At 36.9% G+C, this 15003-nt stretch overlaps 1 protein-coding gene across 1 annotated transcript; it reads right to left on the reverse strand.

The window, feature by feature from the left end:
- Positions 1–2091: 2091 nt before the first annotated feature.
- On the reverse strand, positions 2092–13340 carry nde1 (nudE neurodevelopment protein 1). Its single transcript, XM_052139859.1, has 9 exons — positions 13186–13340; positions 12356–12460; positions 12017–12170; positions 8688–8836; positions 8439–8575; positions 8063–8266; positions 7514–7599; positions 2863–3008; positions 2092–2737 (listed from the first exon to the last, which is right to left on the reverse strand). The coding sequence occupies exons 2-9, from the start codon at positions 12439–12441 to the stop codon at positions 2689–2691; spliced, it is 1011 nt and encodes a 336-aa protein (XP_051995819.1). The 5' UTR covers positions 12442–12460; positions 13186–13340; the 3' UTR covers positions 2092–2688.
- Between the last annotated feature and the right edge of the window lie 1663 nt (positions 13341–15003).

Below are 15003 nucleotides of genomic sequence, written 5' to 3' on the forward strand. Positions count from 1 at the left end.
ATGCAAATATCAGAATGGGGAAAAATGTGATCTCAGTGATTTGGACCATGGCATGATTGTTGGTGCCAGATGGGCTGGTTTGAGTATTTCTGTAACTGCTGATCTCCTGTGATTTTCACACAGTCTCTAGAATTTACTCTGAATGATGCCAAAAACAAAATTCATCCAGTGAGCGGTAGTTCTGTGGATGGAAATGTCTTGTTGATGAGGGAGATCAACAGAGAATGGCCAGACTGGTTTAAACTGACAAAGTCGATGGTAACTCGGATAACCACGCTGTACAATTGTGGTGAGAAGATTATCATCTCAGATTGCTATTCTGAGATGCGGGTTGGTGCTGTTTTGGTGGCACAAGGGGGATCTACACAATTTTAAGCAGGTGGTTTTAATGTTGTGGTTGATCAGTGTATATTCTATATACAAAAGGCAATATTTTAAAATACTAGAAGTAATTTTTTAGAAATCTAATCTCGTTTTCTAGAATTTTCTATACTGAATCTTGACCATCTCCTCAAATGTTAAATTGGTACATAAGCCTATCCTTCACTAATTTATTCAAACTGACTTAATTTTAATGGGGTGTGAGGAGTCAGTTTCACAAGCAACCAAATTTCACTAAAAGTACCATGGTATCACCATAGCTTTTGAACATGTACCATGTACAAAGTAGCTTGGAACATGAATTTGATAATCGTTCAGTACAGCAATATACTGTATATCAGTATCACAAAGTGGTATAAACATCACTGTACCATGGTACTTTTTGGTAAGGGATGATTTGACAACAGTGAAAGCATGATTTCAGTTTGTCAAATATTGTTTCTTAATCATTTTCTATAATTAAGGTTTATGGGGCTTTTTGTTGACTAAACTACATTTCTGATTCTACATACAGTGCTAGCTGTGCCTTGCCTGTGATACAGATTCAAATCTGAATAACATTTAAGAAATAAAAATAGAGCAATATCCTTTCTTTTACAATACAAATTACAAAAGATAATAATAATTAAACACTCCTGTAATATAGACATTTTATTTTGTAGGTTAGTAATAAACCAACAATAAAATGGTTTTACACAGGCAGGAGAAACTAGAAGCATTGCATTTGAAAAGGAATGCAGACACAGCAGATGTTCAGACTCATTAATAGCAAAGAAAATCCAAGTTGACAATTATATAATTGGCAATTGTGCATGCCTTGTGCCTAGAGACAAACACTTAACAGAATTTGGACTGTAACTCTTTAGTGAGGTTATTGCTTACATGACGCCCTGAGATGACTCTGGTGCAATAAAGTGTGCTAAATCTTCCTTTCAACCATCATTGTCTATTATTTCTATCATTACTTTTCATTAATACCGCTAGGCAAAGTGGAAAATATAATGTATTAATTCTTCCTTACATTTCTATTTTTAACATAAAAATATTTGTACCCTTCACTGAAGTATTTATATTGCTTGTTAATTGACTTAATCTACAACCCCTGCATAACAGAAATGTGAAAACTAAGGAGTTAAACCACTTAGAATTCAATGTTTTTCTCTCATCCAGGACTCTCTGTTATTTCAAAGAATACATTGGGAAGAATAGCAAAGTGCTGCTGTAGCTCCCTTGAGGCTAGTAAGTTCCCCAATACCCATGCTAACTTTGAGGCAAAGCATGTTATGGCCACAAAATTAAGGCACATTACATTCATGTACAGTGGATGGTATGACAGTAAAGACTCTTCAGTGCTGTAGATAAAATCTTTTAAATCAAAGATGGCACTGATGCAAATGAGGTTTCCTACCTTGGATTAGCTAAAACTAGAACGTAAAAAGGACCTGAAGTGGGTGTTGTCATCATGCATACACATTTCTGCTACGGATGATGGTTATTCACATAAGCCCCAAAGAGGGCAACAATAAAATGAGATGTGAACAGCAGCTTCAGTTCACAACAGATCACCAACCCCCTTGTAACATTACTTCCAACTCTGAAGACATAAAGTTCCATCAGTTAGTAACAAAAACATACAGATCATATATATATATATATATATATATATATATATATATATATATATATATATATATATTTTTTTATATAAGCTAATATTTAAAAAATTAAATCAGGCATTTCTGCATTAAAATGAACCTGCTGTCAACATCGCTCCAGTCTTGTGTACAACAATAAGTATATGCAATAGAGGTTTCACTCAGATTATTGTTCAGTAAGTTCAGTGCCAAATATAATGGGGTTGCAGAGGTAAGTATACTTTTTTCAGTCACCTGCATCTCCCAATTCATGGTTCCAAAAAGAGCAAATCATAAGATTACAGTGCACATAAAACATGTCAAAACTACTGTCAACAGAAATCGAAAAAAACACAAACAAACAAAAAACAAACAGTGTGAACTTAAGAAGTACATCTGCAACACACACAAACATTCCAACAGTAAAACAACAGGTAGTACAGTCCTTCCAGAGGACAGGGCTGGTAAACAGTGGATATATAAAAGTCTCTATAATGGGGTTTGATGTGACAGCAAATGCAGAACCCTTCACAGAAAACTAATGATGAGTGGAAGAATTAGAATGATAGCATAAAGATATGCATCAGCTCCTGAAAAAGCATTTTCATTTTAATTTCCCATGGATTTGGGAATGAAAGACACACTTGTGTAGTGAAAGCAGATAATGCTTTATTCACAGCATTATCTTCTGTCCTATTCCAAAGTCCAACCGTTTCACCATCCTGCAACACAAACCAAAGACAAAGGCATGAAGAACACCAAATTATCAACATGTCAAATATGTGGTACAATGCACATCAAGTTCAATCAACTAAAGAGATGCGCTTCAATTAATAGTGAGACTAACCCTTTCTCGTAGAGGCCATTTGCATTGTTTGGGTTTTCTTGGGTTTCTCGTGAAATACTTGGTGAATTCTGGCCAATCGCTGCATGACCGGGTGTTTTCTCATGGATGTGTAACTCTCTGCATGATGCTAGCTTTGATTCAAGGTTCTGAAACATGAAACAAAGCAACAGAATATATGTATATCACAACTACATCTTTAAATAATAATAACTTTTACATGTATCTGCATGTCTGTGCAAATTCTGACACTCTAGTTTAGTAACAACAGACATTGGACTTTTCATTCTCTCCTTTTTTATGCCATGCCAGCTTCTATGGCTATATTTATGGTGGGAGCCAGGTTTAGTTATTCAAAAGAGCTAAATAAAGTGTTTAAGATTCCTTTTCCTAAAAACCTTAAAACTTAATTTGGATTCACTTGGTTAAAATAAACTTAACACGTGTTCCTCAAGTGTGTAGAAGTATGAGTCCAGTAAAATATGTTTAATGGATAGTGGGTTCTGACAAGATGAACACTTTGGTGAATTTTCTCCTTATAGTAAAAATTGGTGTTCGAGTCTTGTATGTCCTATCCGGTATCATGTGAAAACAACCTGATCCCAGCGACTATTAAAAGGGAACACATCTTGTCCCAAAAACAAGATTTATTTCACGTAATTTGTTGTTTAAACACTGAACCCACTCCAAATGCCATTTGTTTTTAATGTATACGTTTAGAGCTGGTTTCAGATCTGTGAAAGGTATAGAGCATATTACTGGTTCAGTAGATAGAGCAGCCAGAGAATCACTGTCTGCATGTTCATTACCAGAGATTCCGGAGTGACCAGGTATCCAGCAGAAAATATAAAAATTATTTGATTCAAGAGTTGACAGTTTGATTCAAATATTCACGATTGTTGGGTGATCAGTTTTTAGAGCTTCAAGACATGATTTTGAATCAGTTATTTAAAAAAAAAAATGTTGGTAGAGAAGTCTCAATAAACTTCAGTGCCAGTAGTAGAGCGTTTCCCTCTGCAGTAAAAACTGAATTTTGGTCAGTGATGCAGATACCCTGACACAGTTGGTTTGTTGCAAAAGCTGCTGCCACTTGATTTCCAAATTTAGATCCATCTGTGGATGTTGTGGACTCTTATGTCAAGAAATTGTTGATGATAATCATTCAAATGCGTTTTGGATTTTTGGTTCCTTGTTAAATCCAGATGGATATTAGGCTTTTTGAGATCCCATGGAGGAATTTTGCAGAAATGTGTCTGTTCCAAAATGTTTAGATCCACTTTAAGATTCTCCAGATGGGATTTTTATACGTAGGCGAAATGGACGAATGAAACTTGGCTTTCTTTCATATATTGTTGAATGCTGAATAGGCTGAGTTTTCTTTATTTGTTTTAAGTTTGGTTGCATACTGTAAGGCCAACTTTAGCCATCTGATCTCATTGGCTTTCACATAGAGACTTTGGATTGGTGACATTCTCTAGGCTCCCAAAGTTAGTTGTATACCTTGGTGGTGTACGGTGTCCATAAGTCATATATTTGATTTCCTAGCTGATAGATAATTGATATTTTCATAGACCACCTTTGAGTGAACAATGGTTCTGTACAAGTTCATATGATTTGAGCTGTCTGCTCCCCATTTGGTTTCGTATAAAACATTTAAAACATTAAAAGTTTCAAAACATTTATTTTTCAGTAATTTAATGAGAAATAAAAGACAGTTTGCTGTCAAAGCTGATACCAAGAACCCTGTTCTCTTTAACAACTTTAATGGGGACTCTGTTCATAAACTGCTCTGGTTCATTGTGTAACGAACGAAGCCAACAGAAATGCATACAGATAGTTTTTGTTTGAGGGAACTTGAAACCGTTCTGTGTTGACCAGGACTGCATTTTGTCCAATCTTCAACTGGATTTTTCGTTTGATAGCATTCATGTATTTGCTTCTGTAGCAAATGCAAATAACATCTACATATAAACTACAAAAGGACATCAGAACCAATTACTATTGCAATGCTATTTATTTTAATACTGAAAAGGGTTACTGATAGGATAGTTCCTTGAGGTACTCCATGTTCCTGTTTATGTAGGTTATACAAGGTGTTATTTTAACTTTAAAGAGTCTGTTCGATAAAAATCTTTCAATGAAGATTGGCAGACGACCTCTAAAATTCATTTGGTACAGATCCTTTAAAATATTATGTTTCCATGTTGTGTCAAAAAGACAGCTACAACATGTTCTTTTCTAATAAAAGCATCATGAATATAGCTTTCAAGACAAATAAAATGATCTGTAGTGCTTCAACCTTTCCCGAAACCACATTGGACATTATCCAATGTGGTGTTTAGATTCCAGCATCCAGACCGGCGATCATTAACATTATATCTCCATTGTTTTGCATAAACAACTGGTTAAAGCTATAGGGTGATAGTTTATGGGGTCGTTATACTCTTTTTCTGGCTTCGGAATAGGTATTATTTCTGCTTCAAGGCAAGAGGATGAGAGATTTCCTGATATCCAGATGGAGTTAAAAATTCTAAGGAGCATTTCCAGGAAAAGGTGGGGTAGATTATTTTTAAATTGATAGTGGATTTTATCCAGTCCAACAGCTGTTTTGTGGGATTTTTTAATGGCTGTAGTTCTTCTATAGAAAAAGGTTGATTGTATGGCTTTGTATTACTAGAGTCGAAGTTAATCTTTTCTTTTTCTTGTTGAGCATGAAAGGTTCGAAAAGCAGGAAGGCAGTTCTTAATAGATTAATTGTTTTCGAAAGTTTTTGCTGGAAAGTTTGCTATTTCTTTTTCTGAAGTCAAGAGTGCGCCATACTGTTTGATGTGTTGTATTTGAGGGCCATTGTTTTTTCCCATCGTTTTCCGTATCAGGTTCCATACTTTTGTATGATGGAATACTTGTCATGCTGAAAACAAATCTTCTCCAGTTTTCCTTTTTTACTTAATTTATAATTTGTCTTGCTCGTTCTCTACTCATCTGGAGTTTGCTAATATTTTCAGTTGATGGATGTCTATAAAGAACAGTCTTACAGCTTTTTTCCAATCTTTTATAACTTCCTTACATTTAGCATCAAACCATGGAAGTCTCCTATGTTTTATATTTAAAGATGTTCTTGGGACTGTATCATTAGCTATAGATATAAGCGTTTTAGTGAAATTCTGCATAGCATCTGGGCTGTCTTCTGGAAACCGGGCCAGTCTCTCATAACAGAGGGGTTGAAGTTGATACCAATTTGCTTTATTAATTTGCCATTATTTGTTTCTTCCTCTCTGCCTTTGATGGTTACAGTGATTGGGAAATGGTCACTTCTACAGAGGTCATACCAAACTTTCCATGATAGGTCTAAAACGTATGAGTATGTTCCATGTCCTAGATGTAAATAGGTATTCGATGCATTATTTATAAGACATAAGGTGTGGTTATCTATAAAATCTTTAATCTTCTTTCCTTTTGTGTTACAGTGATTACTGCCTGACAAAATGAGAAAAAAAGGGAGATGGGAGCTGAGCAACAAGGTGATCTAGGTCCATGTGTGTCAAATTTAAAATTGGGGGAATGTAAATAGAAATTACTGTAATGGTTTTCTGCAAAGTCAGGCATAGTTCTGTCGCTTGTAGATTGCTATTAATATTTATATGACTATGGATCACATAAATTCGTATTAAAATGGTTGTGCCATCGGGAGCCCGCTTGTCGTTGGGTTTGGTAAAAGTGTTCAAACTTGTAAATTTTTTAAAAGAGAGCGTACCATTTGATGGTAATTGTGTTTCATGAAGACATATGGCTAGAGGATTAATAATTGCAGTTAAACACTGCAGCTCCGTAAAATAAGCCCTGATAACACGACTGTTCCATTGGATGATATAATTTTCCATAATATTCCTATTAGGATGAAGACGAACAGTTTTCCTGGTTCTGCCTTTAGGGGATTGACTTCTACTATGGTGTTCATTCTCTTTCATTTCCAAATCTTTCGTTTGTCTTGTCTTTAAAGTTTCATCTTGGGATTCTTTTGATTGTGAAGAGCTTGCCATTTTATTGTTTTTAGTTGCGTTTTGGTTGCCTTTTAGTAGCCTTCTCTGTTATTAAGCTCTGACTGGAGTGAATGTAATTTAGAAGAGTTTCATTCGGAGTTCTTCATCATATAGTAATATTCCCTATTATCTGAAAGATATTTGATGTTCAGCTATCATAGAGTATTCCCAGGGCATGTCTTGACCAGCCGATTGACTGGATTGAGCCATTCCAACCTCCTGCCTAGGTGAAGTAGGAGCCAAAGTACCATGTTGAAATAGTGGAAGCCGCAGCAAACCACATTTCTCAGGGACCAGGATCTCTTCCTCCACCGACACGGGTTGCAACGAGTCGTCCTTTTTCTTATAACAGAAATGGGATAATAAGGATCTATTTTACTCCAGGTCCTTACAGAGTGATGCAAAAACTGTTTGGAAAAAGAGTTCTTCTCTCTTGCCCAAGGAGAAGACCCTAGCACTATGGAGGGAAGGACCGTGCCACTGTTCCCTTCACGGGCTACCATCATAAAGATGGGTCTTGAGTCGTACCCGGCACAAACAATGGACCAGTGAATTGAAAAACTCTGTATTTAAGTGGTAACATAATGCCTAAAACAATTAACAGCTAAACTCACCCCAACTTTCCTTAACAACTCGCCAACGATGTTGAGGGCAGATATCCGTGCAGATGTGGTAAGAGGAGTTCCAGTAAGACCTTCAACTGGACATGATAGTAAAACAAAATTAGTCATATTTCTTGATAGTTATCCTTGAAAATTAGTAATAACAATGTAAAATTAATTATTAGTTTTTAAATGTATGGTAGTAACTAAATACACTCACTGAGCACTTTATTTGGAACACCTGTCCACCTACTTATGTGATTATCTAATCAGTCAATCGCGTGACAGCAGTGCAATGCATAAAATCATGCCTATACAGGTCAGGAGCTTCAGTTAATGGTCACATCAACCATCAGAATGGGGAAAAAATTTGATCTCAGTGATTTCGACCATGGCATGATTGCTGGTGCCAGACGGGCTGTTTGAGTATTTCTGTAACTACTGATCTCCTGTGATTTTTACACACAACAGTCTCTAAAGTTTACTCAGAATGGTGCCAAAAACAATAGTTTTCCTCATAAAGTGATAAATGAGAGTAGGTTTATCTATTTTTGTGCTCACTCCGGCTGTACGATGTCAGGGGCGTGTTGAATGTACTCCCAGAGCTTGGAGGCCTAGAGGGCGTGGCAATGAAAGATGGGAGGGTGGCATTAACCACAGAAGAGGGTCTTGAAGGTGTGGCTTCTGGCTTTTCGGTGTCTTTCGAGAGGCTTAATGATGGTTTACGCTCCTGTTTCTGCTGAACAGCCAACTCTTGTCTTAAATCTGCACAGAGGAGAAAGACAACACGCAATCACATTGACAAACAGGAAATCTGTTCAAACATCAGTGACTGACAAAATTGCTTGATCATACAACTGATGATCGTGGAAGTTGTTCATTTAGATGAGAGTGAATGGTGCATGTGCACACAGGTTGCCCTGTGAATCAAGTTCACCTCTAGCTTCATCCTTCAATCGCTGTACTGATTCTAGAAGATTCTCCTTTTCATCAAGCTCACTCTCAAGGAAGGCATTTCTCTCTATTACATGATTCATTCTCTGCTCAAAGTCCTCAAGTGACATTATAGTGGCCCTGTAAGAGTCAGCGGGATACACATACAGGTTTTATGAATTAACAGTAAAAGTCAAGAATATCTTAAACAGAATGCACAAGCCATTATACATTTCTTCACAAGCAAAAGCACCTCTTTGCTCTTTCCAGGTCATCGTTGGCTTGCTCCAACTCCCGTATGTACTTGTGTAGTTGATCCTTGATGGCTGTGGTCTCTGCTAGATCACCTTCGAGAGTAGAGATTTGCCTGACTGCCTCAGAGTGCTGCGTTTCATACTTCTCCTGTTAATAAACAAAACCCTTTTTACATCACATACCAGAGCAAGAGAAACAGGCCCTTGATAAAAAAGATGATTATTTAAAAATGTATAAGGCACATGGCATTGCTATACAATAAGAATGATCAGTTAAACGCAGCTTGACTTGGGTCTCTTTAAATCAACATTGCAACATGGTTTTACAACTATGCTTCTAAAATAAGCATCAATTAAAAGCATGAGTGAGAGTCCCTCTGCCTTCCAGACACTGATGCTGAAATAAACATCAGATGCTTTCCTGACCCTGAATCGGTTCTTTGTTGTTTTTTTGAGGATCCCTGTCAAAGAGGGATTGTGTCCTCAGTAAACAAAGCAATGTGTACTGTCCTGAAACATCCAGACACAAGACATTCTGGATGTACATGTTCCATTGAAGAGCATTCAAATGCTTTTATATGCCTACAATTGAATGCAGGTTATACTGTAGATAGTAAAATTATTATTCAAATTTTACAGAACACTAAACACCATAGATGTGCCTTAAGAGAACAGCACATCAGATACACAGCTCCTCCAAAAGTGTCCTCCAACAGAAACAGAGGACAGACAAAATGTTAACAGCTTATTATTATGTCTTTCACATATGGATCCAAGTCATACTTGTAATCACATATCATATACAATATGAAACCTCCGTATATAACAAAGAGAATAACGTACCGTTAATCCCCACATTTAAATGTTGCTGAGACAATTTTTGGTGTTAGAACATCTTTAAGTCTTTTGAGATAAGTTTTTAAAAGCTTTGCGATATATTTTGATGGAACATTTATTGACATATTGAAATACCAATATCATGATGAACTAATGTATTTTTTTAGGATTTGTTATTCATTAAAATGAGAGAATTTGTACAGGGTCTGAATACCTTTGCAAGACAGGCTTTACAGGTTAAAGTTAAATATATGCTGGTGTCTACCTGAAGCTCCCAAAAGAGCTGTTTCCTACAGTGACCAAGAAGTGCACAACACAACCAAATTAAGCCAAAACACAACCAAATTAACAGAAAATAAATACTTTTTTAAGCACTGTATTTTAAGTTGGGTAGCAGTCTGACTCAATGATTTCGGCAGCTGTTTGTCTCACTGCAAGTCACTACAAGAGTTCCCCAATCAATGTGTCACAAGAGAGAGTTGACCGGGGAACTGAGCATGTCCCCTAAGCGCTTCGCCGTCCGAGCGGGGGCTACAGCCTGCATACAGCCCATTTTCGTGGGAGCAGGACACCTTATAAGCAGTGGTGGACAGTAACGAAGTAAATGTAATTCGTTACTGTACTTAAGTAGCTTTTTTGTGTATCTGTACTTTACTGAAGTATTTAAATTTGGGGAGAATTTTACTTTAACTCCACTACATTTCAAAGTCAAATATCTTACTTTTTACTCTACTACATTTTCAAAATCAGTCGTTCCTTTTTATTTATGAGTGGATAAAAACGTAACTGGTCAAACGAGCCACCAATCACAGTACAGCGCACGCTTTGTTTTGAACTTGCCTTGGCGGCATCAACTAAGCGCGAACCAGGTGCGTTTCCCAAAAGCATCGTTAGCCAACTATGGTCGCAAGTTCCGTCATTATCATCATAGTTCAACGAGTCGGTGTTTCCCGAAACCATCGTTCCAACGAACATTCGCAAAAAGCATCGCAGAGTTGTGTGGTTAGAAGCAGAGTTTCTTGTTATTACAACATGTGGGCTTAATAAATTATTAATTTGAGCCAAATAAGCAAGATGACATTCAGTACAATCAGTATCTTTTATTTAGAAGACATACAAATGTCCTTTATGTCTTTTAGTTTGTCAATAGATTTAAAGCACCGTTTTTGAAGAGTGCGCATGTGTGAACGTGCTCTAGTGCGTAAGAACGAGCCTATGATTGAATCTGGAAATAAAGCAAATAACTGAGAAAAATATGAGATAGTCCTCAGATGACATGTCCGTAATTTATAGCAAAACATCGAGAATTAATTCGATCGCAAACAGATTCATTAAAAGTAGTTTTTACTCCACCACATGTGTGACATCATTAACCAACGTGGTTGAACAACCAATTTGCGACAATACGGTTTCGGGAAACAGTCGTGACTAGCAAGTTGATTTCTTCAACAGTGCATCGTACTAAGGTAGTGGAGCAGCAAGTTACGTCGTTGTACGGGAAACGCACCCCAGAGCCGTTAAATATGAGGGTTGCGAACATAGACGGTTGCGACAGTGATCTCGCCGCCGCGCGGTCACGTGATTCGTGTAGCTCTCAATAGTTCCAAACGAATTGCGTTGCCAATGATTTTAAGCGGGGCAGAGAGCAGCAGCTATTATTGCAGCAATTATCGGTAAATATTGACACATAATGTACATTGCTTATTATGTTGACACTAAAATGACTTGCATATAATAGCATTTATTTTCTGGGGAGTAGCAGAAACACTGCATTAATACGTTTTTGTGTTTAATTTTGGAGGGAAATTGGCTGCTCCCATAACATAGAATATATATATATATATATATATATATATATATATATATATATATATATAAAATGGCATTGTGCAGGTTTATGTGAATGTATCATAACATTAGGATGTTAATAATTATGACCATAGACACTCGAGAAAAATATATACAGTAAATACTGTAAATGTATACCTTATGGGAACAGTCCCTTCCCTCCAAAATTAAACATAAAAAATGTATTAAATTCAAATATATATATATATATATATATATACACACATCTGACTAATTAATGTCATTTTATTAATAGATTGGTGTGCCAAGAGTGACATTAGTCTTCATGTAGACTGAGTTAAGCAAGAGTCTTGTGACAAATTATAATAGGACATTATGGCCATAAAAAAATCATAGTACTTGGATACTTAAGTACTTTTGAAGGCAAATACTTTTGTACTTTTACTCAAGTGAATGTTTAAAGGCAGCACTTCTACTTTTACTTGAGTAATATTTTACCTTGAGTATCTTTACTTTAAGTACATGGTATGTGTACTCCGTCCACCACTGCTTATAAGAGCTGCTAGTATCATTTTCCAGTAAGAATTAGAGCAAATGTTGATGAAGTTATGTGCATTGAGTTCTGGTGTGTCCCTCTGCCACCGTAGTTTCCCAACCATGTGTTTATATTTTGCCACAATACCTTGTAGTTTTCTAATTCCATTCGAAGCCTGTTGTTAGCTGTAAGCAGTTCTCGGTTACGGGCCTCACACTGCTTCAGTTCTGCCTCCAGTTCCACCTCATAGTCTCGACTCATCTGCTGAAACTCTTGCAGCTCCTCCTGTGCCTCGTCAGCCCTGAAAACACACTGAAGCCATTTAATAACACATATGAAATGTAGGCTCTTAGGCTGATATCTGATGTACTTAGCATCAAACTTGAAAACATGTCTTAATTTCCCTTAAGATCCTTCACATCCACTGTTGATCAAATTACATATTTGAATTCATGATTCAGAATAAAAAAAAACACATTAAACTACCTCTGCTGATATTTGGCAACCTGTTCCTTCCAGAAGTCCCTCTCTTCCTCAACAGATGCAAATGAAGTTGGCTCAGGGTCACCCATTGCTGTTCAGTCGGGTCAACTGGCGAAATAAAATGACAATCAATAAGGTATATTAAACAACCTAGACCAAAGCTTACACATTCTACCACTTTCTAAGTCTGTCTGTCTGTTAGAAAGACCACAACAATTACGTTTTCATATGGCCAGCCAGTTTAACTGTATAGTAGGATTACGTCCTACCTATGATTAGTAGTGCGTAAATTGTGACTATTTACGCCACAACTAGGCTAGGTTGTAACGTACGTATTGCTGCTGCTTCAACCGGCCCCGATGACTAACTGAAGACTTCTGCTAAAGGATGATTTACTACCTCAAGCTAAGCTAACGATACTAAATGTATTCGCCACTAAAAATAGAGTGAAATAAGGTGACGCACATTTGTATTACTGATAAAAAGAGCAAGTGGCCACACCAGCGTTACTATTCCTACATAATAGAAGACGGTAATATCACTTTTACAGGCAAACATTTCAGGGTTAAATGTGCTAGCGTGCTACAAGCAAACACCGGTCACTCAAAGTTTGTCAACGGTCGGGTGATTCAGTTTATTAAGGTTTCTTCAACAACTTCATAAAGAAGATGATGCTGACATGAAATACTTAATGAAAGAATTGTATATTACAGTAGCGATATGAGTAAAAGCAGGTTTGCTTAAATATGAAAGAACTAACATTTCTCTTAAATGAGCTGAACTGGTAAAACTATCACCATAATCAAGAGCCATCACGCTAGCTAGCAACTTACCTCTGGGGAATGCTCAAAGTTTCCAATCTCCAGATATGTACTTATTTAATGTGAGAGAAAATACTATTATTCAGATTCTTGAGAGTAAAATAATAACACAATACGCAGTTAATTTGCTGGGACGTTACACTCTTGACAATGGGATTCTTCCTCTGTTGTGTAAAAACTCTCAGCTCGTGGTTTGTTTCATGCCCGTATCCGATTGGCCTGTTTGTAATGACGCCATCATTTTGAGAACCATCGGTTGGTTGTTTGGTTATGTTTGTTTCAAGCAATCCTCCGTTATCTTCCCCAGCCACTAGGATGCGCTGTAAAAACCAGAGCCTTTTTAAATCAAGTTTAGCCACACTTGGCAAACTCGGTAAAAAAATAGCATAACGCGGCGGTACACTGTCGAGTAGACAAGAGGCCGTTTTTTAACGGATGTCTATGGGGGAGATGCTTCGGTGTGCTGAATAAACTGCTTTTGTCAGGAAACATCTCATCACTTAATGAACTGTTCGCCAATCTTTTATAAAAACATTTTTACACGAAACAATAATTTGGAATGAACCAAATGGTGGAGTTTACTACGATAAAATTGCTGTTTTATGGACAATTTTGCGACAGGTAGGTATCAGTTTACGGCTCTCTCCTTTCATTTGTATGGTATCCGCAAACGGTGACTTACTATCGTAACACGCTAGTTGACCGTTACCAAAGTCTTTCTAGAAGTCTGTCCACTGTCGGCCGCCTTTGGAACGCTCAAGGCAGGCCCAGTCATGCCAGTGCAGCTCCTATCTACTTGAATGGAGAAAGACCAAAATCTCAAACGATTGGTCAATATTACGATCAAAGAACGTATACAAAATCAGCAATAAAATCTGACAATACTGGTATTATAAATTGTTATTCTTTACATAATTTTACGATGAAAAACGTAATTTTCTCGGATTGTATAGCTAATACGCATGCGCGTTCTGGAGTTGATTGACAGGCGATGTCTGTATCTAAAAGGTAATTGGTAATTTTAACCCAGCCGTAAGGTGGGACTTCCTTTCTACATCAGTGACCGTTGGGTGCTCAGAGCTCCTCTGTTGAGCGTTCCAATTTCTCCCATTCTTTTTAATAGAAGTGGCCCATCTCTGCTAAATCATCTCTGTCTTTACGCTCGTATTGTACAAAGTGCGATAGTGGTGGTTATTTTGGTATAGAAGTTCTCTGGCAGAAAGGATTCAACGTTTAGAAACTCATTGGTCAAAGCTACTTCTCAATAGACGATTTTGGCGAAATTTGGTAACTGATGTGAGAACATAAAGACTATACTGTTTGGGTAAAATATATATTAATATGCAATAAAGGATACAAAAAATAAAGATATGCACAAAGTTCCTTAAAAGAATATTTGCCAACATCCAAAATGTTAATTCAAGTCTTTATTTAATCACCCTCATACGTATTACTTTCTTTCTACCATCAACACAGGAGATGTTAGGCAGAATGTTAGTCTCATTCACCATTAACTTTCATTGTATGGAAAAATATGTAATGAAAGTGAATTGTGACTGTGCGCTGTCACATTTCACTGTAACACTAGAAATGTCCCGAGTCTTTTCCTGAAACTTAAAAAATATATATTTGTTATCCCATCCCAGCTGTAATAAGTGTTCTGATTGGTTATTCAGCTGCGGCAGACTGTCTATCTTGCCTTCATGTCAGTGTCCCATCTTATCCATGCAATTAAATAGAAACTCTACACTTTTTTTTAAATTAAAACAATCTCACCTAGTTTGAAAAGCCAGCTTGTTGTTCTGGCGGCCATGGTTACGTATCATTACT

The sequence above is a fragment of the Xyrauchen texanus genome, chromosome 12 (assembly GCF_025860055.1).
Source record: "Xyrauchen texanus isolate HMW12.3.18 chromosome 12, RBS_HiC_50CHRs, whole genome shotgun sequence".
NCBI lineage: Eukaryota > Metazoa > Chordata > Actinopteri > Cypriniformes > Catostomidae > Xyrauchen > Xyrauchen texanus.